At 40.9% G+C, this 27944-nt stretch overlaps 1 protein-coding gene across 1 annotated transcript; it reads right to left on the minus strand.

The window, feature by feature from the left end:
- Window positions 1–7387: 7387 nt before the first annotated feature.
- On the minus strand, window positions 7388–27902 carry GGH (gamma-glutamyl hydrolase). The gene is made up of 9 exons (XM_004588010.3): window positions 27645–27902; window positions 24777–24891; window positions 21268–21318; window positions 19630–19714; window positions 18320–18458; window positions 16208–16314; window positions 15957–16047; window positions 11079–11216; window positions 7388–7672 (listed from the first exon to the last, which is right to left on the minus strand). Exons 1-9 carry the CDS (start codon window positions 27751–27753, stop codon window positions 7551–7553), a joined length of 957 nt encoding a protein of 318 aa, XP_004588067.2. The 5' UTR covers window positions 27754–27902; the 3' UTR covers window positions 7388–7550.
- Window positions 27903–27944: the final 42 nt, after the last annotated feature.

Raw genomic sequence — 27944 nt, forward strand, 5'->3', positions numbered from 1 at the left:
AACCCGGAAAAGCTCCTGACTCCTGGCTTCAAATCAGCACAGCTCCGGCCGTTGTGGTCACTTGGGGAGTGAACCATCACATGGAAGATCTTTCTGTCTTTCCTCTTTTCTCTCTATCTTTATAGATAGATAGATATACACATATACACACGTATATATACATATACACATATATGATATATATCTGACTTTGCAATAAAAATAAATAAATCTTTACAAAAATAATTAAGGGAGAAATGGTGAGGGTAAGGGACAATGGGGAGGAAAGAAGGGAGTGTGGAGGTACAAATCCCTGTATCTACAAAACCGCACCATGGAAAATAATAACAAAAATGTTTTTATAAAGAATGGTATGCTAAAGTTTAGTGATGTGGTACAAATATTCAGGCCTGGTTGTATTGAATTACAATATTCAAAATTACTGAGGGTAAAGTAAAATTGCTGTAATAGGGACAGACTTTCAGCACAGAAATGAAGTCATCGCTTGCTGCTGACACATTTTGTTTTTGGAATTTCTGTGTTAAAGTCCTGCCCCTCCTTCTGATTCAGCTTCTGCTAATGTATACCCCAGGCAGTAGCAGATGATGGCTCAAATACGTGGGCTCGGCCACCCATGTGGGCAACACGGATGGAGTTCCAACTGCCTGTGTTTGACATGGCTTAGCCCAAGTTGTTGTAGGCATTTGGGAAGTGAATGAACAAGTGGAAGCCTGCTCACTCACTCATGCATATTCTTTCTTTCCTTCTCAAAGAAATACAAAAAAAATTTAATTAAGTTAGTGTAGTAATATATTTGCAAACACTAATATATACTGATCTTCATAAAAAACTTTACAATTGAATGAAAAATTGGAAGTTTCCCAATAATCTCATTATTGAGATGCTAAGGAAATTAAACAAAAGATAACAAACATGTTAGATACAGAATAATTTGTCAGCCTAGGTCAGTCTTGGATTTGAGGAGGTTTGCTCAGATATCAGGGTGAAATACCTAAGAAAGTTTCTGAATTAACCATTAACAATCGCTGATGTGTCACAGGTATCCAGAAAATCCTTCTGGGAGGCCCTTAACTATCCCAGGTAATGATTCACAGAGCACTGCAGCAATCTGAGTGAACCATTCCAGTACCAGCATTCTGGAATTATATACATGTTCCATATATAGGTAGCTGGAGCCCAACAGTATGGAATGCAATTGTTGCAACTGATATCTTAACTACCATGCCAAATGTCTGACCTTATTTCACTGATTTGACCTGATCCTCTGTATCCTTACAGAGGAAGCAATGAAATAATCAGTATAAAAGCCATTGATCCTATGTTGAATTTATCTTGACAATAGGTGCTGGATTGTCTGCCATTATCTGTACCCGCAATGCCAGGATACACTTAAATAGCAGAGTGATGGACTTATGACTGCTTAGGAAAGACTATACTATTGCAATAACATAAGGGAAATCAGTAGAAGGAGGGAACTTTGGGAGGGGTAAGGGAAATCCCAGAGCCTATGGAATTGTATCATAAAATTAAAAATAGGGCCCGGGGCGATGGCATAGCAGTTAAAGTCCTCGCCTTGAACACACCAGGATCCCATATGGGCACGGGTTCTAATCCCGACAGCTCCATTTCCCATCAAGCTCACTGCTTGTGGACTGGGAAAGCCGTCGAGGACGGCCCAAAGCCTTGGGACCCTGCACCCATGTGGGAGACCTGGAAGAGGCTCCTGGCTTAGGATTGGTTCAGCTCCAGCTGTTGCGGTCACAAGGAGAACGAACCAGCAGATGGAAGATTTTTTTCTCTGTCTCTCTTCCTCACTGCATATCAGTCTTTCCAATAAAAATAAATAAATCTTTTTTAAAAACTAAAAATGGAATGAAAAAAAGACAATAGATCTTGTGGACGTGATGTACCCTTTTATTTCCATCATGGTGATAACAGTAGCAGATTTATGCTTGATCAGACATACATTGCTAGAGGTCTTAGCCAGCAAGTTCTGATTGGCTCTTGATTTATCCATAAGGAACAGAAAAACACATAAGTCTGGCTCAAAGAAAGACTAAAATGCAGACACAAAAGTCAGAGGTAGGCTGACTTGGCTATCCATGAAGGCATCAAGTCTCATTGCTAATCATTTGAACATTAAAGAAATCCATTCAGAGGATCTTGATGTCCAGAGGGATGGCTTCCCTGGCACTTGTAAGAGTCACATAAGCCTCACAACCCTACCAGAAGGCAAGTAAAAAGAAAGGTCTAAGTTAGGAACTACTTAGGATCACTTAAAGGTCAGAACATGTCACATAGCCACCTAGTCTAGGCACAGGTAGCACAGGTAGCACAGGTGACTGGATGAGCTACTTTTCTGACTTCGGTATCAAATGTTTTTACAGTTGGAGCCTTGCTGATCAGAGAGGGAGTGCCCTTCCCAGAACTAATTAATTCTCAGAGGTAGCAAATGTGGTTGCGTGTGTGTCTTTCACAAGCGATCAGTTCAGAGCCCAACCCTCCCTCCACTTTATGAGTTCTTGCACTAACACTCCAGGTGGGCAACAAAAATTAATCAAATTAGTCAATCTTAAACCTGTTTACCCTGCCTCACCCATTCCTCCTTACAAAAATCACAGTAGAGGCCCTTTTCCACAAATACCCTCACTCTGTGCCCACAGATACTTTGCACGTCCCTCTGTGGCTATTCATGTATGGCATGGAATGTTGCCTTCCTCTTAGGAACTGTGAGTGCTAAACTAGGTTTTCAGTGGCAATTTTTGTGTCCGTTGGCCCACTGGACTTGAATCCAAAATAAAATCAACATTTGAAAACAATATGTGATGGGTAGTCTCCAGGCTGACAAGTTCTCATAGTTCTAAGCTCACTGTTTTGAGAGACTCATTGTATCTAAATGGCCCTACAGCTGAACAAAGAAAGTTCATGGGTGTGGAGTTGAGTCAACCCTGCTCAAATGCACCCAGTGCTTTGTGGGCTTGTTCTAGGAAGTCTTGGCCATGCAAGGCTTGGGAGTGTCTGTCCACTATTGACCCATATTTCAGGACTGTCCAGGAAGACTGGAAGCGGGAGCTAAATCATCTGATTACTTAAACCACATTCGTGGGGAGCACGAAGCGTTAACAACACAATGAAGATGTCTGAAACAATGTGTGCCTTCCGTGAGATTAGCACTCCTGCAGCCTGATCCAGAAGCCCTTCCTGTGGCAGAAACGGAATACACGTGCACATGCTTCAGAGCCTGGCGAATGAAGCTCCTGCCAGCCTGCAGTGGGTTGTACACTAAACACATCCTGAGCAGGCACCGGGGCTGAGCCCCAGGAGGTGGTAGCAACTTCACCCTGAGGATGGACTATAAACACCAGTCTATAGCAAAGGGGAGGCAAAGACGTTTATGTAGTTGGGTCTTGCAAGTACCAGTGTCTTTGAGCAGGTCTAACCCTTGGGCCTCCTTCTCCCTACACACATGGGAAAGAATTCAAATATAAGCCTTTCCTTTACTGTTTGTTAAAACTTCACTGGAGATCATTGTTGAAGAACAAGACCAAAACAACCTGTACTACTTCCCCTGAATTCACTTTGTCCGGGGGACACTCGGCTGGACAGTTTTCCCCCAATATGGGCACAGACACTTGACCACACTCACTTTGAGGAAGGTGACACAAAACTGATGCTGATACTGGGACTGGAACCCCATCTTGTGTATCACCCAGTGAGTTACAAAACCAGAGAGACCACCTCAAAGACCTGTACACCCACAAAACAGATGGGTAAGAAAAAACTGCCTAGCAATGCCATCAGGGGTGGGGAGACAACAGAGAACATGGGAAGAGGAGGCTTGATGGTCTTCTAACTCAAAGACCTCTATAGGCAGCCCACAGCCTGAGTGCTGACATGTGAGGTTAAAGTACCAACCCAGGCTGACCTTAAAGCAACCATGCAGCATGCCCCCATGTAGGCAACTGTGGGTAACTTTTACAGATAGAATGCCTCGCAGTCATTAGAGATAAATTAACATATTTTTTTAAGACAGAAAGACTTGCCCCTAATAACCCTACAGAACACCTTAGGTTAAGTTACCATCGCATCCTGGTGCTGGGGCACTTAACCTGGACTCTCTTGGCTCACAGGGACCTGCTCGCATTTCCAGCTTTCCTCAGTTCAGACCCAAATTCCAGTCTGTACTGCTGCAATGCAAGCTAGCACTTGCAGTACTAAGTTCTGCTCTTCTCACTCCTGCGCTTCCTGATTCCCTTGTGCACTTTGGCTTAGATCTGCCTCCCTGCTCTGCTTTGGCGTGTCAAGTAGATTACTACCCTGGCTGAACCCTGACACACCTCCCGTGCCAACCAATCCTACTCTATTTGGCTTCAGTTACTTGGCTTCGTTCAAGCTTCACAAAAGGGCAAGATCCAGCCAACTAGGGTGCGCGGCAGCAACACAGAATCATGATTAATCCGTGATTAACCCATTAATCCATTAAGAAAGAAACGAAAGACACAGTTTGCGTGAGTACCTCAAAAAGTGCATGGAAAAATGAAATGAAAAAAATAAATTTATGTTGTTGTTATTTTGAAATTCATATAGGTTTTTTTGGTATAAGCATTTCCATGAACTTGTTGAAGACCCTCATGCACACATTTTTGAAGATTTTAATCAAAGTAAGCATTTCTCTTTTTACAAAATTAGGAGAGTAAAGAACTCTTAATTTGGTTTTGTATTATCATTTTTGCATCATTGTTTGAAGTCTCCTAGACAGTTCAAACCTTGTTTTATGAGGCTATCTTCCCTCAAAATTGGGACCAATCATTATCTTTAATTATACCAAAGATTTGCACTTATTATTTCTTGTCTCCTTTGTCTCTGGGTAGAGACTAGTAAAGAAGAACCAAGCAATTCAGATGCTTTTAGAGGCTAAGAGAAAAAAATTAAGCATTCATCCTTAAGTCGTTATTTTAGAAAAATGAAAGAAAGGCGTTTTAACTACTTGCAAAGTGAAATTACTACTCTAACTACTCTGAAAGCTTTCACTGTGTTGTTCAGCTTCACGGAAAGTGTCTGATGTATTAAAGCTGTCTGAAATAAGGACCAGAGTATAAATACAAATTTTTATGACGAAGTAATTATAAGCTTGTCCAGTATTACACAGTTGGGAAATGACAGATAGGGGCCTTCACACTTCGCATCTGTGTGTCCCCACTCTTTCTTGTCCATGTCCACTGGGCAGAAGGCATGACAGGTGAAATGGACAGGGAAGAGTTTAGTGCCTGACTTGTAAGCAAGTCAGTGTTAATTGGGGGCTAGCATGGCTGACCTTGGAAGGCTTCATTTAAAAAAAAAAAAAAGCATCTCCATGGCCACCACAATCATCTACATTCTGTACCATTCTAGGATTGTCTAATTGTCAGAAACTTATGATTTCATCCCTGAAAAAAGCTTTCAGGATAGGTCACCTTGAATGTTGAAGCTACAGCAAAAGATGTTATAGTGATAATGTAATATTGTAAAGACAGTATATGTTATGAATTGGATTGGCTCCAGAATGGGTTTGTGAGAAGCAACAACAAATGTCAGACAATTGCAAGCCTTTCCACCTGCCAGATTTATACAAATATGAACAAATTCAACACAAAAACTTACTAAGGACTATCCCTTAAATTTGAAGAATGAATCAAAAAGAATTTAGCATACATTGACACATTATAGGGAAAAATAGAAATCATGTCCATGTTTGTAGCCATATCTTTACAGGAGGTGACCTGCGAGTTGTTCCTGGTTGCCTCGGTGCCTTGGCAGCAGGCATTCCTTCCCAAAGCATCCTGCAGCACCTGAGGTTCTGGCTCATCCCCCAACCAGTGGATTCTTCCAGCCCAGATTTTGCCAAGTTGGGCAGAAGGGAAAAGGGGATTAGAGTTTATGTCCTGTCCAAAAATGTATACACATGAAATCATTTGCTTAGAATTGTTTTTTTTTTAATGAGTTGAGTAGGATTTCCTCAAAATCAGAATGGAAAGCATCCAGCATGAGATGTATGTCTGCGTTTGGACAACCATTAGTACTTAAATAAATATAACCATTGTATTAAACAAATATAATCCTTGTACTAGTGATGGCTCTTTGGGCATCTGCTTGCTAAAATGTATTCCAAAAGAAAGAAAAGTGGCTAAATATTAGGCCAGCTGGTTCTCTTCTGACATCTAGTGTTGCTGATACATTATTGCAAAATATTCACCCATTTAAAATGTTACTATAATGAAAATGTCATGTGGAATAAAGTTTATTTTGGAAAGACATTTAAGGAGAATAAATTTCCAAGCTAAATTTTAAAAAAGGTTTTTATTGCTAAAAAATGAAAAATCTTTTTCTCCCAGTCCTTAAATGGTACATTTTCTCACAAGTCTCATGTGTGTAGGACTTTTCAATCATTGCGGTAAAGGGAGGAAAGATTAGCATACTTCCAGAGGCCCTTCTACATGCGGAGCACTCGGCTTACATACTTTCTCAGGAAGTTTCCCTGTGCTCATTGTACGCACAACCCCTTTCTAACCAAAGAATCTTGGTCTAATGGCAAGGTTTTGAAGATTTCCCTACTCTGCCATGTGGAAATACATACATACCCATCATCCCTTCATAAACAATCTAGTTCCAGGTCTCAAGCTATGTAAAATTATAGACCTTTGAAAAAATATCTGGCTAAATAGACATAAACTTGGCCAGGAATGGTTCCTTCAACAATAAACAACCTCAAATTATTTTTATTGTTCTATCTGCAAAATAATTCATAATTTCATCTTTCCTTTTTGCTACCTTCTTGTGTTTCTAGAACCTCCATAACAACAGCTCTGGAAAACCAAAGCATAAAGGCAAAAACAATGTTTATTAAACAATTTCCTCCTTCTCCTCAAGAGCTTGTAAGGAATTACGAAATTTCAGACTTTTGAGGTATTTCTATGTGATTACAGAGAATAGAGAAGGAAAGCACAGATTGAATGTCACATTAAAATGTAGCAAAATAAACATATGAACATCATTTTCCATAGGAAGGAAGTGCACTTCTGAGCAGGTAATCCCAAGCATTTATTGAGCACCTACTGTGTGCTTGGATATCATAGAAGGTAAAGATGTTGTGCTTTCAGAATATGCGCATTTTAACTGCAAACTAAAACAGAAGAGGTGGTTTTATATTTACTCTTATCAACCCACACAAACACAAATTCCTGAGACAAAAAAGCAAACTGTAAGTAAAACATAAACATCTCAGTACCGTCAGCACAGAGTGATATTTATTTCAAAATCAATTAGAAAAAGCATTGGTATCTTCAATACATTTATTTTTAAATCTTCAGATAAAAGACATCTTGAAAAACACTATGATTATTTGTCTGTTTATCAAATATGATATAAATATCTATAAATTGAATGAAGAATCTGAGGCAGTCACATCGGAGAAAAGGAATCTGGTTTTCTAACATTGGCAAAAGTAGCAAGTCATTTTAAAAGTTTAAGCATGGAAGATATTCAAAGTTGACCTGTTAACACTTCCTAGACTTTCAATCAAACATGTAACATTGCTGAAATGAAGAAACGCTTCCTGTGTAAACTGGACGATACTGATAAATCAGTGCGCCCCTTTCTTCAGATTCAGAATCAAAATGATGATGGTTTTTCCGAGCTGTAAGAAAAAGAAAGTATTCATTTTAAAGAGGCTGAATGACAAAATTATCAAAAAAAAAAAAAAACTGCCTTACAGTATTTCTTCCTGTAATCAACATTAAGTGGGAAAATGCCAAACAGAAAATAAATGCTTTACAAAATTTTCCCCCAAATACAGCAATGCCTGGAATACAGCAGTTACCCCTTAAGAGAGCATAGGATTCCAAGGTGTGTCTGCTCTCCAACCCTAAATTCAAACATGTATTAAGTGACTACATGTGCTTAACACTTGATACAAAACCTGGGTTTGGAAATACAAATAGGACAAGGATCTAACACTTGAGAACTTTAGCCTAGAACCATACAAAATGAAATCAGGTGTCATGTCTTTATATTTTCATTGAACTGCTTCAAGAGAAACTGGTCAAACTGAGACTGATGGAGATAATGAAGAATTAGGGGAAGACTAAGAGGCAAGCGAGAAGGCAGACAGTTGAATGTGACGGGGTGAGAGCTCAGTCTTTAACCTACACTAAAAATGAACCAAATACAGGCCCATCCCGCACTTTCAGAGAAAGAAACACCTAGGAAGATAGAGTCCAAACAGAGCACCTTGTGATGAAGCTGTCAGCCATGTTGCTGGGACCGTTCACTCCTGCTTGACAAAGGACATGTTTTCTTTGGATTCATAATACACATGGGATATTTTTTAATACAAATTTAGACTTTTTGTCATGAAACCATCCTTCCAACTGCACCTCATTCCAGTATACAGTCAACACTGTAAGATGGGCCAGACTTTCCAGGAAGGGCAGGAGAAGCGACAAAGACGGAAGCACAGAGATGGAACAAAAACAATGTGAATGAGCTGTTCAAAAAGCCACGCTTCACCAACGTAAGGCTCTGCCCCTTGTAGAATCTTCTATCTCTGTCATACCTTTCACTGCTCAGCTGAGAAGTAAGCATCTACAAATTCTCAATTGTATCCACCAACATAACAGAACACGACAACATCTATTTCCCCAACAACAACAAAAAGGCAAAAGTTCTTCAGTTTATCAATGCCTTTAGACAAGCAGCCTTAAAAATCACACACTTTGGGGAGCCTGGTTGTGGTAGATTAGTGGCTAAATTCCTGCTTTGCATGCACTGGGATAACATAAGAGAACCAGTTCATGCCCCAGCTATTCCACTTCCCATCCAGCTCCCTGCTTGTGGACTGGGAAAGCAGTCGAGGACGGCCCAGAGCCTTGGGACCCTGCACCCACATGGGAGACCCAAAAGAAGCTCCTGGCTCCAGGCTTCACATCAGCTTAGCTCCAGCTATTGCGGCCACGTGAGGAGTGAACCAGTAGATGGAATCTTTCTCTCTGTATCTCTTTCTCTCTGTATATTTCCTTTTCCAATAAAAATAAGTAATTATTATTTTTTTGAAAATCAGATTTTGAGGTACAAAACATTATCCAAAAACTCACGGAGAGGGTTGACAACATGACTCAACAGGCTAATCTGCCACCTGTAGGTACTGCCATCCCATACTGGTGCCACCCCTAAGCCCAGCTCCATTTTCCATCTAGTTACCTGCTTCTGACATGGGAAAGCAACATAGATGGCACAAATACTTGGGCAACTGTACAGGTGTAGGTGACTGGATAAGACTTTTTGCTCCTTGCTTAAGATCAGCTCAGCTTTGGCTGTTGTGGCCATTTGGGGAGTGAGCCAGCAGGTGGAAGATCTTACTCTCTACCTCTCCTTCTCTCAATCAATCTGCCTTACAAATAAAAACAAAAATAAATCTTTTTTAAAAAATCAAGGAAAATAGAATTAAAAGTAAGTATGTTTGAGTTTATTTGGGGGCAAAAACATTTGAAATCTATGTGTTAAGTCTCGAGAATTCTTTAAAAAGTTCGTGGAAATGTGTATTATGAAAAAGAAAAAAAAAACTAGGAATAGATGTCAAAAAATCTCCAAGGATTTTATTTGAAAGGTTGAGTGACAGGGAGAAACAGAGACAGAAAGAGAAAGAATCCATCCATCGGTTCACTGGTTCAAGTACATCACTGGTTCAAATTTCAGAGCCAATCTGTGGGGTTTTTGAAGTTCTCTGCACATGAAGTCCAGAAACACTTCGTGGGCCTGCTTCCATTGCCAATCAGATTCTCAAGTCAATCTGGAAACAGTGTTTAGTGTCTGAGAAACCCCACACAACTGACTAAAAGTTGTGTGAAAAACTGTTTTTTCAAAAGGTACTTAAGGAAACAGAGTTGTTTGCACTCAGAACCTGAGTTTGTGCCTTCTGAACTGTCACATTTACCAACATACTGTGTTCTCTATGCCTGCTGGGCATTCAGCAGTACTTTATGAAAGACAGTGGCTTATTAGTGACCACAGAGGCTGAGCTGGTCCTAAAAGAAGCAAAGTATCTGAACTCTCTGGGTCTCCCACATGACTGTCAGGGCCCTGAGCTCTTAGGTCATCGTTGCTGCCTCCCCGGGTACACCAGCAGCAAAGAGTTCAACGAGAAGCGCAATAGCCAGGATTTCAGCTGGCACTGCAGTACGGCAAGCCCACATCCCCAAGTGATGGCATAATCCATGGCAATACAACGCCAGCCCCAGATTTCAACAACTTTTTACACCAAAATAATTTTTTTTTTTTGTTTCAACATCATACTTTATTATCCACATTTTCTCATTTGATCTTCACAGCAATGCAGTAGGAACCCAATTTATACACAAAGAAGAAAAACGGAGGCACAGAGTTAAGGAAATCTGCTTACGACCACATATAATTGGTGGTGGGAATTTGGCGAGTGGTTAAGATGCTACTTGGTCCTCCCACACCCAATTTCAGAGGGCCTGGGTTCAAATCCTAGGGTGCTTCGAATTCCTGCTCATGTGTACCTTGGGGACCAGTGAGCAGTGACTCAAGTAGCCGGAGCCCTACCACCCACATGGAGTTCTGGGCTCCTGGCTTCAGCCTGGCCTTAATGCATGTCTCTACTAAATTTCTGAAATTCCATTATGTATTCAATTTGTATAACTATCTTGAAAAAAATCAATTAGATATCAGAGAACATTATAATGAAACCATCATTCCTAAAAAAAACAAACAGAATGAGGGAGAATCTAAATAGGTTACATTGAAAAAGAAAAAATAACTATTGTTCATGCTATTGCTCAAGAATTCAACCCCTGTAGGGCAAATGTTACTGCTAACTTGAATAACTAAAAGTTCTGGTTTGACTTGAGTACTTTCAATTTCAGAGTTTCCAAATCATTTAATATTTTTTGTTTGTTTTGTTTTGTTTTCAAATCATTTAATATTTTAATTGGTTAATGTGAAACCTATAGAAGAAAACATTTACAAATCAAAGAGTTTACAAAACCACACTAGATTAATAAAATCATGTAGCCACACAGTACCTTCGTTAACAAAGAACTCTGCTAAATAAAATGCAGCCTTCACAGCGTTAGGTACGTGGGAAACGCCTTTTACTTTCACCCACTCATAAGGTGCTTTCTCAGGATGCCACTGTACACCATATATTGGATATGTATAGCCTGTAAGAAGAACACAAACTAGCATTAAGAACATTCCATGACCTCATTTATAATTGCTCTAAGTGCTATACTTAAACATTATTTTATAAATCACTATAGCATGTGACACACAGAGTAAAACATGTGGAGGCCCTCAAACACAAAATTTAAAACTTCCTGTTCACTGTCAATTGGAAAACCTCAATGAATGTATTTCACTGCTTCATGAGCTTTTACAACTTACAATATATTTATTTGCTTTCCCAGATAAGCACAGTAAAATGAAATAATAGAGCCTTAAAATATATTTCAGTTCAGGAAATAGGGACAGGAGTTTCTTCCATGGTTCTCTTTCTCTGCCCTTCATATCAAGAATTCATTCCATCATGACTTACACATAGAAAATCAACTATGATAGCACTTTCAGTATACTTTTATATAAGTTAATTTGTCTCAGCATAAACCATGCTTCTCTTTCAGTCTACAGAATGATTCACGGTAAAGACTGTTGATAACAATTCAATTCTGTTAACTCATTTTTTGAGAAACAGAATGCCCATATATGCATTCACAGATGTTGAAACAGACACCCAAGGAAAGATTCATTCTGTTACTCTTATTACATATTCTTGAAAACTATCCTTAAAAATGTGAATACAGACAACATTTACCTTCTGGAAAGTTTACATACTCACATCTTTATTTTTCACTTCCTTACTTTAATTGAAACAATTCTCACAATTATTTTTTGATTTTGAAATTACAACCAGTGAAAGGTGCTTGGAGAAATAGAGCTAGCTGAAAGTACAGTTGTCTGAGTGCAACAGCACCGCAGACAGACATATAACCCCCACACACACTCACACAGCATACACTGACATTCAGAAACAAGTGTGATTCACTCTCCTTTAGAGTGAATTCAAGTGCCTGACCACTGTACAACAGAAGTATCAAGAATGGAAAAGAAGCACAAAGAATGGAGCATCTCCTATATGTCTATCTTTAAGGTGTCAAGAAATGTTCAAGTGGTAAAATATTCAAATAAGTCTGGTAAGACAATATAGCAGTAGAACTACATGAAGCCTGGTTGCTTAATGTCCATCCCAATATTCTTTCACTTAAGTGGTCATTTATTTGACACCTTCAGGCTTTACCCAAAGCCCTATCAACGCAGAGGCACTCTTAGTGTCAAGGGAATGGTGGAACATGAGCAAACACACGTGCTCCTAAAGAGCCTGAAGCAAAGGAAGGAAAAGACTGAAGATACAGAGCAACAGTTGCAGAGAAGGTCCCCAGGAGATGACAGCGGCCCTGAGGTTTTCTAGATAGCCAAGCACTGATTAGAAGCTAGAGGGAGGAATGGAAGTTCCTCAGAAAACAGGAAAGAACATGAAAAGACAAGTATAGAGGTGAGAAACAGTGCTACGTGGAGGGCTGTGTGTATGGAGCAGGTCACATTGTTTCTATGGCCAGAGGGTAAGGCAAGGAAAAGCATGGAGTGAATGAAATCAGCTACAACTATACTTTGTCCTCCACGGCTGAAGATGTCACTGAGGAGTCTCTTTGAGAAACACAATTAGACCAAAATTTCAGAAGGCTCATCAGTAGTTTCTGGAGGATAGATTTGGGGGATGCTTAGGAGGCTGTTGCCACAATTCATGTGAAAAATGGTTACCTTTATCATGGTTGTTTTTTCATTCCAAAGGCAGAGCAACAGAAAGACATACTGGTCTTCTATCTGCTCCCCAAACGTATACAGCATCCAGAGCTGTTCCAGGCCAAAGTCAGCAGCCATTTACCTCACCCAGGTCCCTCACAGAGGTGGCAGAGATCCACATATTTGTGCCATTATCTGTAGCTTGCAACATATATACATAAGCAGGAAGCCATGAAGGTGGGACTCCATCTTAACAACATGGGACACAGACGCCCCCAACAGCCAGTTTAACCCACTGCACCACTGCACTTGTCCCTGAAAGCGTGTAACGCTGGAATAAGATAGGGCAGGCTGGATTGAGAGGAAGAAACATAGACAAGAAGGATTTGGGAGGCAAGCATTGGCACAGATTTATTAGATGTTGATAATGAGGGCAGGAGGTCAAGGACAGCTCTCAGGGTAGGTGAATTCGAATACTACCAGCTGAAGTAAAAACAAAAAGAATAGCATTAGGGTAATAGGCCTATCTCAGACTGGGCTCACCAACATTCCCCCAAATTCTTTAGCAGCTGTTTCGAAATCCTTAGGGGTTTATGTCCCTGCACAAGCACGACAGTGGTGGAGACTATCTTTAATGCTATGTGCTACTTCCTCTTCATTCTAGCTTATTCCACTCCAGTTCCCTGGCCTCTTGGGTAGTGTTCATAAGGCTCACCAACTCAGAGAATCCCAGAGCACAGTCCATTGGGCACACTGACCACATGGGGTCCCCTTCTTCTTGTGGCTCATTTTACGTCTTCCCTGCTTGCCCCACTGTTATCAGTTTGCTCACAGAAGGACTTGCTTATGTTTACAGGCATTCAATCTTCCACATCAATGGAAACCAGAGTATAACAAACGTACCAATATTAGAGTCTCCATAATATGTGTCACTGTTCACAGCGGACCTTCCAGAATGAATAAAGGTTAATGTCTTAAGCTGCAGTGCCTTTATGCAAAGCTTAGAAACCAACCATGGCCACTCTGCAAGCTATCATCAGCTACCACAATTTCCTCATTAGATTTTTCTCACCAGGACTTGGGGACCATAACGAATGCATTAGGGCTGAAAGGGCACTGACCTGGCTATCCACTCGCATGACAATCAAACTGGTCATTCTATTTCCCCTGCTTTTATCTCCCAATTACTCACTCGACAACATTTCTTCCTCCATCTACTTTTTCAATTTCTAAAATTTCAAAATAGCAGTTGGAAAAATGAAAATGACATTTGTATGCAGTTGAATAAAAATGAGTATCTGATTTTTACCATGTAAAGAAATATGATGAATATTTCCAAAGACTCTTTAAGAGTCTGCTTATCACCCCACTGTTTCTCTGGATTTGCCACTAGACAGTATATCGTTTCCTTTTTGCCAAGTCTTGAACATCATAGAAATGAAAATACATAATACATGTTTCCTAACGATTTACTTCCTTCATTCAAAACTGTTTTCTGAGAGACTCATTCAGAGTGATGCATGCAAGTATGCCCACTGCTTTTAACAGCTGTGCTATATGCTACTTCTTTAATTATTAATTCTTTGCTGTTATTTTCCATCCTTCCTTTGATATTCTGAATAACCATATCATATACACTTACATATACACCAAAGAATTTCACTAAGATACTTTTAACCAAGAAATAGAATTACTGGGTAATAAGATCAGAGATTGCTCAATTCACTATGAAATGAGAGCCAGTTTCCCAATATGATTGCAACTGCTCACACCTGAATCGTAAGTACATGAATGCATCCATTGGGCTACACCCCGGGCAGCACATGTTATCAGCAGACTTTTGGGCAGTTGGTGGGTATAAGATGGTTTTCACTTCCTTATACTATCTTCCAGTTTCCAGGCTTTCCTTCAGGACATTCCACACTTCTGTTGATGTGGATCCTGAGGATTTCTTTCAGCTCAGTCCTATCTTCTATTCTAGTTCATTAATCTTTCTTGAACTGTCTAATCTTACGACTAGCCTGTGGTTAAGTTTTTATTTCAATTATGTTTTCATTTCTAATAGCTGAATTTGGTTCCCTTCACATCTGGTTGTTTAATGCTTATTTTTTAAGTGTTCTTTATTTCACTATTCAACGATGATTATATTGCATTTGATCCCCTTATTCTAGTATTGAAGATTTGTGCAGGGCTACCTCTACATCAGTTGCTTTTGCCAAGTTCTCATTGATGGCATTTTGTTTCTTTGTGTACTAGCAAGCTTTCTGGCTATGAACAAATCTCATATGGGAAACTGCATGAAGCCTAGAAGGATTGTCTATTCCTCCCAAAAAATAATTCAGATTTCCTTCTGCCATTGCTGTCCGATAGCTATCCACAAATTCACACATAATTCTTGAATTGACATTTGCCCAATGTCCCAGTTAGTATGATACAGGCAATAGTAAGTATTGGCCTGTCATTATGAATGGTCAGGTTTATGCACTCCCCAACCTCTAATCCACTCTCCCTCAGGACCCACCTGCGAGATGGGCAGTTCTTTGTACAACTCTGCATCTGGTTTCCAGGTATAATCTGAGTTGGCCATGACAATGTAACCTTGTAGGCCCTGTTCTAGCAAGGATTTTCCATATAGGGGACCCCAAATTTTATCTCAAATTCTCCTAATGTAGCTAAATGCTGGTTTAAATAGTCCACTCAAGTTGGATGTGTGGGACTGAAGAGGCACACTTTCTTGCCACCTCATCCATGTACTTTAAAGGTCTCTCCCTCTAGGAGGAGTTCCTGCACGTTATTCTCTGTAAGGCAGTCTGTCACGGCAGTTATTCAGCAGCACTTCTAGAAGCAAAAGTCACTTTCTTCACTCATTTCTCTGTCCCCTCTCACTTATTCTTTACTTCTATTCTTCATCTTCTTATTCTAGAAAATACTCAGGTAAACTGCAATTGATTTGAAACAAGGAAAAATTAAGCCTCTTGCCTTCAAAAATGCTCATTTGTCATTAGGCACCAACGTAGCACAATCCATTCACATCAGAATATGCATACAAAGAAAATAGGTATAAAGTAGATGAAGTCAAGTACACACGCCAGAATGGTGTTTACCTTCCATTGTCGAAATAAACTCCGTCTTGCCATCAGTATTAACAGTCAACACGTTGAAAAACTTCTTTAACTTGTCATTGCTTGTAAAATTCTAGAACACAAAAATGAAATGAAATGAAATGGTCAACATTGAAGGCCCTGCAGCCCAATACTGAGATGGAAATTCAACAAAGGGATAAAAAGCCTGATGCATCCACAGTTATATCAAACCAGTTATTTATGTTAACCTCATGATGTAAATAACGCAATACCTTCACGGAGAGACTCCACTTGTGAAAATTTGCAGTCAGAGGTTCTATTGCTAATGACAACAGTAGGTCAGCAGGAAAATTCTGAAACATTCTACTCTGCAATGCACCTGAGATAATGCAAGCACAACAGAGATAATTTAAACAAAGGAAACAACAAATTCTACCAAAGACACTTAATGTGCAGCCATTACAAGGACATAATCAATATCACCAATAACAAGAGAAAGACATCATTTTTCCAATCAAGCAAAAAATATGCTTAATATAAATTCAAACATGCTCTGGACTTAGTATTTTTCTTTTAGAATTTTAATATAAGCAAAATTCTGGCATGAGAATTAGCAGGCTAGTCAGAGAATAAATATAAAATGCTGGCTCAGCTTTCTTAGACATGTCTACAAACCAAGTAAGATTTTTCTGTGTGTGTGTGTGCATGTGTGTGTGTGTGTGTGTGTGTGTCCTAGTAATTATCTAAAACTTTCAACATATTATCAAAGGTGTCTGGGATGTAAAATGTTAAAAAAAAAAAAAAACTAACAATGTAGATTTAAAATATCAGCTAATCTAAGAAATTTCTTCTAAATAACGAATTAAGGAAATAATATTAGAGGTTAGCATTGTGGCATAGTGGGTGGAGCCTATGTGGCATTCTATATTGTTATTCCATTTCTGATTCAACCCCTGCTAATGTGCCTGGACCCCTGCGCCCAACAGTTAAAAGTATAAAGCATGGATTCTATGTATGACTACTTTCCTCCCAAAATCCTTAGAACAGGATGGTTGGCAAAATTCACCAGCCAATAAGAATTATTATCTTCCTACACCCCGTGGTATAACAAAGAAGCCTTCTGGTCTTTGCCCTAGTGATGGGAACTTTGGATTTCCTACCTTTGTTATGCTAATGAGATGATCCAAGGTGGGCTCTTGGATCATTTCAGAATGGATCATCACCTGAAAGACTAATCACATAATTAGAGGCTCTGATCTCTGAGCCAACCCAACGTCTAGAGATGGAAGATGGCTAGAAAATGAGTTATCTTATATGGCTAATGATTCAGTCAACCAGGATTTCATAATGAAACCCCAATAAAAACTGAATACTGACTAGCAGAGTTTCTGAGTGCTGAGCAAATACAGCACTTTTCTTGTTCAATTGGTTGGTGATCAAATACAGCGTTTTCTCATGAATTATCAAACACATGCGGTTCCTGAAAATACCTAGTTAAAACAGCTGGTAAGAAGTATGGGTAGCCTTGGGCCCTGCCGGTGGCCTAGCGGCTAAAGTCCTTGCCTTGAACGTGCCGGGATCCCATATGGGCGCCGGTTCTAATCCTGGCAGCTCCACTTCCCATCCAGCTCCCTGCTTGTGGCCTGGGAAAGCAGTCGAGGACGGCCCAATGCCTTGGGACCCTGCACCCGTGTGGGAGACCTGGAAGAAGTTCCTGGATCCTGGCTTTGGATATGCATAGCAGCGGCCATTGCGCTCACTTGGGGAGTGAATCATCGGATGGAAGATCTTCCTCTCTGTCTCTCCTCCTCTCTGTATATCTGACTTTCCAATAAAAAAAATAAATAAATCTTTAAAAAAAAAAAAAAAAGAAGTATGGGTAGCCTGGGGGAGTGACTTATGCCTGGCATCTGAAACAGGCGTCTTATTGAGGGTCATGTCAGAATCAAGTTGCCATAGACCCATTTGAGACTGAAACAGTACAAAACCAAGAAGAAACCTCTAATAGCTAACATCTATTTGACTTGAACTTAAACTACTGGGCACCCTAGCTGGAAAACATCACCTTATTTAATTCTCACAGAAAACTCTAAGATGTAGACCCTAGGCAAGTAAGAAAATGGACACTAAAAGAGGCTGAATGACTCTCCAAGGCCAAAATGAGAGAGGGAGGACTCAAAATGAGGTCTAACTTCAGAGTTCTTAATCACACACAGTTAGATATTACTAAATTCCATAAATCAGCTCAAAGGTGATCATTCACTTGTTTAGCCTATGTAAATAATTTAAAAATTAATAATATAATCACTTTTTACTTTGACATTTGTTGATGATTAATCCTATTCAGTGAATGTATCTGAAAGGGTTGAAACCTATATACTTACCTTCAGTGAAGTTCAGTGGCAATTTAGTCGCAACAGTATCTGTGAGAGTTAATAAACACTCCCCACTAACCAGACAGGTAAGTTCTTCAAATCCAAGGCATGTGCCCCACACAGGAAAATAGTCTCCATCATCAAAACTCTTTGCAGAGTAAAAGAAAAAGAAAATTAAGTTCATTTAAATTTCTCAAGTCAAAAATTACATTTGGTTTCTTATTACTGAGCAGGCAACTGGGTTGTGCATGGATTTCTGAACAATTTTCCCAGATTGGCAAGTAGCCTATGACTCCGAAGTTCCCATGCAGACTAGAGAAGGCGATCTGTGGACCACTGTAGATCTTCACTCAAAGACTGCAAGAGGTTATGGGTTAGCTAGCATAGCTCTTCAACACTTAAAAATCAAAATTTCCAATGTCTGAAAGTTATGTAGGAAAACATTTAAGGAAGACAGCAGGAAAGTGGTAGCAACACAGTAGGGCCAGGAGGATTAGAAGTTTGCTATTAATAATGGAGGGGAAAAACAGCAGGCATCGGAGCTAACACACAAGAGAAGTTAGAGCTTCTATTCCCTAGACATGCACGAGGTCTAAGGTACCTGAGAGGAAAAGCTGACTAGGGAGGCCAGCATGGGGCACTGAGGTTAGACACCACCAGGTGATGCCAGCATCCCATATGAGCACTGGTCCTGGCTGCTCCACTTCTGTGAAATTCAGCTCCTTATTATATGCCTGAGAAAGCAGCAGCAGATGGCCAAGTGCTTGCACCCCTGTCACCTAAATGGACGACCCAGAAGGAGTTCCACACAGCTGACTCTGACCTGTCCCAGCCCTGGTTATTATAGCCATTTGGGGAATGAATCAGAGGGTAAAAGATACTCTCTCTCCCCATCTCTCCCTCTAATTCTTTCAAAAAACAAGCAAATTATTGCATAGTATGCTTTTTAAGGGGAGAGGAGAATTAATGACCGAGGAACATTAATAAATATGTATTTTGCTATAATAAAGCAAGAGAGGACAAAAGGAGATCACAGAGTTACTAAGCCATAGGAGGATATTGTTCATAATACTGAGCACCAGTGGAAAGGGCTACACATCTTGGCTTGGGCGGTTCCCTGGAGAGCTAGATTGGGAGAAAGCATAGTGAACACGGGCACAGCAGCCACCAACTGCCTCAAGAACAGACACCTCCCAGTTAACGGGATGGAGAGGCCAGGATCATTGTAAAGGATGCATTTCCATACACTTTCAAAAGGGATCATTTTCAGGGCAAGTCAGAAAAACCCAAATGAACAATAAGAAACAGCCAGTATTTACCTGTATGGCCAAGTTGTAAAAGATCTTAGCCACATGGGCGTAGCCTGAGTGCATGAGGTTAACACTTCCTCCAGGGAAAAGGACTCTGAAACAAAATCAAATAAGGTGCATTCCTCCAACCATGCCCCCACCACAGAACATAAATAATCTTTCCATTTTACAACAACTTTTTGCTAACATAAACAGTAAAATAATATAGAAAGTTAGAAAACTAAGGCCAAAAAAAAAAGTATTGACAAACCTAGTCATTCAGAAATGACTGCAGTTATTAACAATTTTGCGTACATTCTTACAAAACTTTTTTGATAAACAAACCTACTTATAAAGAGAATATGGACAAATGGGGGAAGGGCAGCAGAGCACACAAGCTAGAGATCAAATAGGAACAAGGGCCCACTGCAGTAGCCAAGTGGCTAAAGTCCTCGCCTTGCATGTGCTGGGAGCCCATGTGAAAGCTGGGTCCCAGCTACTCCACTTTCCTTCCAGCTCCCTGCTTATGGCCTGGGAAGGCAGTAGAGGACAATCCAAAGCCTTGGGACCCTGTACCCAAGGGAGAGACCCAAAAGAGGCTCCTGGGTTTTGGCTTTGGATCAGCTTATAAATAAACCCTGCAAATAAAGTGCTTCACAAAGACTCATTAGTAGTTCTGATATTTTAATCTTCCCACAAACATATTTTAAAATCTGTCTCTGAATACATTTGTATCATGAAGTCCTTTTATAATATAAAACTTGACTATCTTTGCTCTAAAGTAAAGTTCTCTTTCCATCTCTGTACATCCCCACAAAATATTATAGGGACCAGCAGCTCCATGTGTCCCAGAAGCACAATAAAGGTGTTCTGAGGCTGCATTTGAGTACTGCTCAGTGCTGACATTCAGACACCATAAATGTGGCCCCTGCTTTCTCCACTCTAGAGCAAGTTGGCGCCTGTTAGAGAGCAGTTGGGGAAGAAAGAAAACAGTATTCTCACCAGCTGTAGAAACGTCACCGCATCCGAACAGGCTATCAAAAATACCTGTTCTTGCCTCAACTCTGACTCCTTCAGATTCCATTCCAATAGGTATGCAGTTGGAAAGACAGTGGGACAAAGTGCTTCAAACGGTCCACTTCTGAGGCTCAGCCATCATATTCCCCCTAGTACTTCGCTTGCATTATCCATGTCAAGTGCCTTGCATACAATGTGTCTGGTAACTGTATTATCAAAATGAACTAAGATTTTCTGGTAAGTATTTACTGAGCAGGACTGAAAGAAAATAACTTCCCAAACATAGCTCTTTCCAAAAAAACAAGCAATAAATAAAGAAGTTTTTGAAAAGCAAAATAATAATAAAGTTCTTCTTAAAAAAGTATTTACAATGACTCATTCTTGGCTGACTCCCTGTCAGAAACAAGTACTATTAAAATCTGTAGGGTTGACTTGAAAATAAAGAAAAATGTTCCAAGTTCTATTCAAACTACCTTTGAAAAAATAACCAATAAAAATCCTCAGATTTAGGATGGAAAACTACTCAGAAGACTATAGTTACACAACTCATTGTTAGTCACATAAAAACATGCATAATATTTATGGAGTTTTTTTGCAAAAGCAGCAACATACATAGGCACTCATCTATCAGGAGAGTAACTGTCAACTTACCCATTAATTGATTTGAAAAGTTGCTCATATTCCTCCTTTTTAAGATCAAGCCTTAAAACAATAAAAAAATACAAAATAAGAGTACTCAACATTTTATGTAAACGTTACATAAATAACCGTGCTATCATTCTTATTTTAATAAGAGGCAGGCAGCCCTAACAGATAAAGACAATGTAAAAATAATGTCCAGGCCCTGCTTCATCAATCAGGTGCAATGGTCTAGAACCACTGTGAATTGGAAAAAAAGAACCGTTCAGATCTCATGACACATTCACAAACTTCATAGACACACCACTGAAGACTTGTCTAACAGCCTAAAACAGCCTTGAGTAAACAAGCCTGAAGAGCAACCTATCATCTCATTCTTGAAGATTTTATCCCTTTTCTGCAGAGAAAACTGATGGGATTCAATAGCAACAGCTGGTGACAAAGCTTGAGTTGAGGCACAGTTATGCGTCTTCTGGTTTTTGCTCTTCCAGAAGCTCAGTAAAACATGAGATCAAGGGAAGATGGCATCAAGTTGTGCAATCTTTGCAGGAACCCTCTGACAGTTAGCAGTTTCCTGTTTCTACAAGTCAGTAACAAGGTATACACCTGCTAAACCTGTGCCAAAGAGAGATTTATGATGAGATGCCAGCCACAGCCCATTGCAGCCCCGAGGAAAAGTCTGTTGGGAGACAAAACACGTCTACTATTTCTAAGCAGACACATATGACACCCAGAATTTGGCTATGCTTCACCAGCAAAACCATCTAGGCTCTCCTCTAAGCCCAGATAAACTGTACAAGTTCAGAAGTTCATAGTAAATTCCTTCCTGGAAAAGAGTCAAAAAACAGTGAATAATTCCAGCATAGTGCTTATCACTGCCCTAAACCGAGAATAAACTGACACATGGCCCTGCTATGGGAAGCAACAGGCAAGCAAAATATAAGTCCACACGACTACGGTATTCCACCAGCCCCACCTCCCCAGGTTGCACCATAAGAGAAAATCCAGAAACCTTATCACCCACGCTGCCACCACGTTGGCAAGCACTACTGTCAGGCTCCAGATTAGAGTTAGAGCCAGTTTCAGGCTTTTCATTAATTCTAAATAAATTCTTCCCACACTATTCATGATGGAATCTCTGGGATCCACTTATCACTATTAAGGGGTCTATGCGGAGAATAGGGAGTGAACCCTCAGACCTCAGGAGCCTACAACAGAGAATAGGCCAGGCCATATATTTTAAACATAGATAATATTTGCATATTGTCAGATGTTTCATAAATCAAAAGCTCTTCTCAACAAGAAAAAATATTCCACTCTCTCCTTAAATTAAAAAAATAAGTCAAAGCCTGGCACCATACCCAATGGCACTGAGTTTTCACAAAATGAAAGGGAGGAGTAGGTACCATTGCCACTGGACGATACTCACCCCATGAAAATCAGATCCAGGTGACTTCAGGGGAAGCCAGAAATCCAGTTTTATGAAGCCATCTGATGTGCAAATGTTTTAAAATGTTATGTGAACTAAACACATGTTTAAGTCAAAAGAGACCCATGGACTGCCTCTCAAAAGTCAGAACCCTATGAGTTCCAGTAACCCCCTCAGTGGGGATTTATGATGAACTAAGACCAAAAAGCACCTGAGAGACAAACTAGTAGAAGAAGGTGGAAGAGACCAAAAACACACTTACTCACTTACAGAGATTGGCCTACATTTCTCCCCTTCTCTCTCATTCCTTCTGAACTGCAAAAACTGGCCTCACCACTAGCAACTCAAAATGGACTCAGCATCTCCAGTGTGAACAGCTCTGTCTCACTTTTACAGGGGGCCACACTTTCCAAGCTAATCCCTGTATTCCACTGCTCTTACAGGAGCACATGATTTCAATTGTAAAAACTTACCTTAAAAAGTACAGGGACCCACGTAGGATATTAATAAACGCTGACAGTGACATTCTGAATATGTGTCATGAATACAAATATCTCACAAGTCATAAAGTTTCACAATTTCCCTGGTTTCAAAACTTCTTTCTCATCTCTTTCCCATTCCATATGACCTTTCATTTTATTATTCATCATGCCTTGCTCATTAAAAATATATATATATATATATTACTTATCACAATGCCACTGCTCTGAGTCAAACCCTCAGGACTACACAAAAGTCCCTGAACTGGTCCACCTGCCTCTTGCCTTCCTGGCATCCACCCACATTATCAGAACTACCATCCTAACAGAAGAGCTGTCCTTGAAAAGTTGCAATCCAAGCTTTAAAGCATGGTTCCAGAAACCCGCAGGAGCTCCTTCCACAGCTCTAACACTCTGCCATCACTTCCATGCCAAATAAGACTTCATCTGAAAAACTGCACCTGCCACTAAAAGTCTAAAGAACTGAAGTTAAAGGCAAACATCCATCCTAAGGTAGCCGACTAAGTTAAGCATAAAAGATCAACAAGAATAAAATCAATTGGGACCTAAACATGAGACCACTAACTATATAGTACAATTCTCTAAATTACAATGATTGCACTTTGGTTGTTGTGAATATTATATTTGAGTGGTACTTCTGTTATCTTTTCAATGAGGAATTACTGACAATTACTTACAAGTTGTACACACTTTATGTGTGACATCACTTACAATGAAGTGCTTGAGGGTGCCACTGTCGTGTACATTGACAGTACGCGACAGATACTTTGAAATATTGTTCCTAGGTCCTTCTGAGTGAAAACACAAGTTCAACTCCATTCACATAAAACGTGAGGTGAATCATTTTTATTGGGTCATTTTATCATAGAAAACTAGAACACTGTCAAGTTACACTGAAGGAATACTTCAGCGTTAGTCATTTACAAACCTTTGGGAGTGTGCAATTCTTTTTCAGCTTCTCAAAATAAATCTCTTTTATTCTGTCTCCTTGTGCTAGTAACATTGAATCAGTTTGATTAATTTGCATATTCTTTATTACTTTCATGGTGCCTGGGAGGGTCCTTTTTTCAAGAATAAAGGAAATTAATTCCATGATCCTTACTAAATGGTAACATATCTCTACTGACCTTACAAATATGTACATTAAAAAATGAGAATCTCCAAGCATCTGATGTGTTACAAAACTCAGATGCAATGTTACCCCACTGAGATGACAGATGATAAAATGGAAAGAACTGACTTCAACAATAAAAGAGTCATTTGGGGGCAAGTGAGTAGTATAGTAGTGAAAATGCCACTCAGGGTACACACACATCCTCTGTTAGAGTGCCATCTGGCTCCACTCCCAATTCCAGCTTCCTATGGTACACCCTGGGGGCCAGCAAGTGATGGCTCAAATACTTGGGGCCTGCTACCTCTGTGGGAGACCAACACCGATCCCAACTGCCAGGCATTGGCTGGCCCAACTCCAGCCATTGCAAACATTTGGGGAGGGAACCAGCAATGGTGAATTCTCTCTCTTTCTCTCTCCCTTGCTCTCTGAATTTCAAATTTTAAAAACTATTATAAACAACGTAAAAAATATACTATACCTTATTGGTACAACTCTAGCACCTGCAGACTCCAAATACTTCACATAAGATGCAGCAATATAGTATTTTCCAAGGCTTTTCATGCCCTTACTATGGCATTTTTGCATCAATATTCCTAAAAATTAAAAAAATAAATCATTTTATTATTTCATAAAAATTCCTTTTTTTCTGCTTAGAAGATTAACATATTACAGTGAAAAATCACTGTTCTTTCAATTCATAGCATTAATCAGGAGACACATCATGTTAGGCCATCCACAGACTTTGGGAACAGAATGAGAGAAGTAAATGTTACTGTCAGGCAACCTATTCCTTTGCCTTATTTGTGTGGCCAAATGGGCTCCCAAAGTGGATTTACAACAGCCTCAGCCTCCTTCACCCACAGTGGTCCTAGGATTCAATTCAGAGCACAAATCCTTAGATCTGCAAGGAGGCCACCTGCACTGAGAGACATGCTGTTTCCTAGACAACAAAACAGTGGCAATATCTCCCATGTATATCTCTCCCACACCATCTTGATGTATTCAATCAACAGCTCACCTTCTCCATACTAACTACTCAAAGTCTCTACACATTTTTTTTTTCTTCGTGAACACCTCAATTACAATCAGTTCTCCACACACGGACACAGCGTTGGGCTTCATTCACTCATGACAATGTTGCATCCTATTATAATCTGGGAGCACCTGAGTGAATAAAATAAAGGTTTCTGTCCTGTGAGTTCTTCATTTCAGTGTATGAGAAGAGGAGAAAGAGAACAACCAGTAAACAAGAAGAAAAAGTACCATATGGGACAGGATGGGGAGCAGGAATACTAGAGAAGACAAAATAAAGCAGAGGAAGAGGAAGGGGCGTCTTATCCACAGTGTGGTTAACAGAATGGCCAGACTCGTCAGCCCGGAGAAGACAGAACACACCACTGACGCCGGGACGGCAGAGAGGGGAGGCAGTACGCCCCACCCAGCTCCCTGAGGGAAGAGCCACTCAGGACAAGGCCACAGCAAGCAGAGACCCAGGAGTGAGGTGGGAGCCTGTGCACTACAAACCCATCTGATTAGAACTCTGAGAGAGCAGGGAGGAAGCAACAGGACGGAGGTCAGAGACAGATCAGCAGGGGTCACAACCTTACTTTTTAGGTTCCTAAATTTTAACAAACTGGACAGCTCCTCATGCCCCCAGCTACCTCCTCTCTCACAGTGAAACTCTTGCCCCCACACAGTGCTGACATCCAGCACTCATCAGGACATGTCCATCCAGTGAGTCTCTGCACCCATGTCACTCAGCCTGTCACCCTTTGGAACACTGTCAAGGTCTCTGCAGGCTACGCAACAGGAAGAGCCGCCACCTCTTGCTCAACTGCTTCTGTATCGGGAGCTTCTCACAATGATTGGTATCTATCAGGTTCGCACTTAACTTACGGCAAATGCCAAAGTAAGAGTTTTCCTCTCTGGCTGATTAGATTGCTTTCACTAAGGAAAAGTGATAATATAGCTAGGGAAAGAAAAAGGAATGCCCCAGTGAAGAGAGGGACAGGGCAGAAGAGGGGCTACAAGGGATGAACTGAGACATCGTATGAATACAAGGCACACGAAGAAGCAGAGTCCATCAGAGCAAGTTCCACTGTCTCCCTCCCTCCCTCCCCCTGCATGTACTCACTCTCACTCCATGGAAAGCAGCCCCGGATACACTCCCTGTTGCCCATCATGTGACCAAAATCCCACCCCTACTTCAAATATACCGTCGCACATTCTTGCTGGCTTCAGTCAACTATTTTGTCTAAACAGATCAGGGACACAAAACATACACTCTTTCCCCCTTTTTGTAAAAAAAAAAAAAAAAAAAAGATTTATGTTTTTATCTTAGAGGTACAGAGGTAGGGTGGGATATTCTCCAGCTGCTGGCTGACTCCCTAAATGGCCCCACAGATCAGCACTGGGCCAGACCAGAGGCAGAAGCTTTATCAGGGCCTCCTAGCTGAGAGGCAGCGACCAAAGCACTTTCCTAAAGGCCATTAGCAGAAAACTGAATCAGAAATGGAGCAGGACAGCCTGGCATAGGCGGTCAGCTGCTGCCCGGCAGGTGGCGACTTAATCCAGTCAGCCATAAACCAGCGCCAAATGCTTTTTCTACATTTGACCTCAGCTATCCTCAACTCTAGAAAACAGAAGTCAGTTGACCAACTTGGTTCCTTGTTTTCACTTTTAGGGACCCACAACACAGAACTCAGTGCATGTAATTCGATTTGAGCTAGCCTCTTAACCATCACTGTGAGAAACTGGACTTGGCTGATCCAGACCCCAAATGTGTTCACAGCAACCATCACAAGCTCTCCTTCAACACTAAACAGATGTCACACTGATCATCCTAACCACTGCTGTCCGTCCTCTAAAGTCTACTCCATGTTTTATACGCATAGTGCATGGCAACTTCAAATACACAGTAACTTAATATGATGCAAATGCAGAATTTGTAGGCATCAACTGGTGGAAATAAGTAGCTGTGTGGAGGAAAAAAGGAAAGAAAGTAAAACTGGAGTTGGGAGAAAGAATAGAAAAAGAAAAGAAAAAGAAAAAGAAAGAGAAAAGAAAAGAAAAGAAAATTCTCATAGTACGAATTCCCACCTATGCACAAAATAAGAAAACCTGCTGGTGCACCCGCCACCTCCCAGTTTTGACAGATTTAGGGATCAGCCAGGCTTCCGCTACCTCTCAGTGAGATTCACAAGGAGTCTGGCTCCGGCTCTCACTCGGACAAGATGAACCTAGCAAAGCACTCACACAGGAACCGTCTACACCGGGGGTTTTCTAAGCAGCGCGGTAACAGGAGGCGCCGAGCATGCCACGCAGCCCCCAGCCCCAGCCTTCTCACCGATGATGGGCTTCGTCTCAGCGGTGTTCAGCGGCACGGAGAGGCCGAGATCCGCCGCCCAGCAGTAGAGTAGAGCCAGCACGCAGAGCAGGCGACCCGGGCTCGCCATCGCGCCGGCCGCCTCCCGCCGCCGTTCAAAGGCACTGCGGGGCCCCGGGCCTCCCGAGGGATCCCAGACGGGGGCGGCGCGGCGCCGCGCGGGCTTATGGGAAATGCAGTCCGGCCGCGCGTGCTCGGCGGCCGCGGGGCGGGGACGAGCGGCTCCGGGAGCGCGCGCGGCGCGCCGGCCCCATGGCTCCG

The sequence above is a fragment of the Ochotona princeps genome, chromosome 9 (genome assembly GCF_030435755.1).
Source record: "Ochotona princeps isolate mOchPri1 chromosome 9, mOchPri1.hap1, whole genome shotgun sequence".
NCBI classification, from domain to species: domain Eukaryota; kingdom Metazoa; phylum Chordata; class Mammalia; order Lagomorpha; family Ochotonidae; genus Ochotona; species Ochotona princeps.

Excerpts from the sequence above, each read along its gene's own strand:
- GGH (XM_004588010.3), bottom strand. The coding sequence starts at position 27,753 with ATGGCGAGCCCGGGTCGCCTGCTCTGCGTGCTGGCTCTACTCTACTGC. Across the intron at positions 21,319-24,776 it reads GCTAGAGTTGTACCAATAAG|GCTTGATCTTAAAAAGGAGG; the intron begins GTATAGTATATT and ends TATTGTTTTAAG. Across the intron at positions 18,459-19,629 it reads TTTACAACTTGGCCATACAG|AGTTTTGATGATGGAGACTA; the intron begins GTAAATACTGGC and ends TACTCTGCAAAG.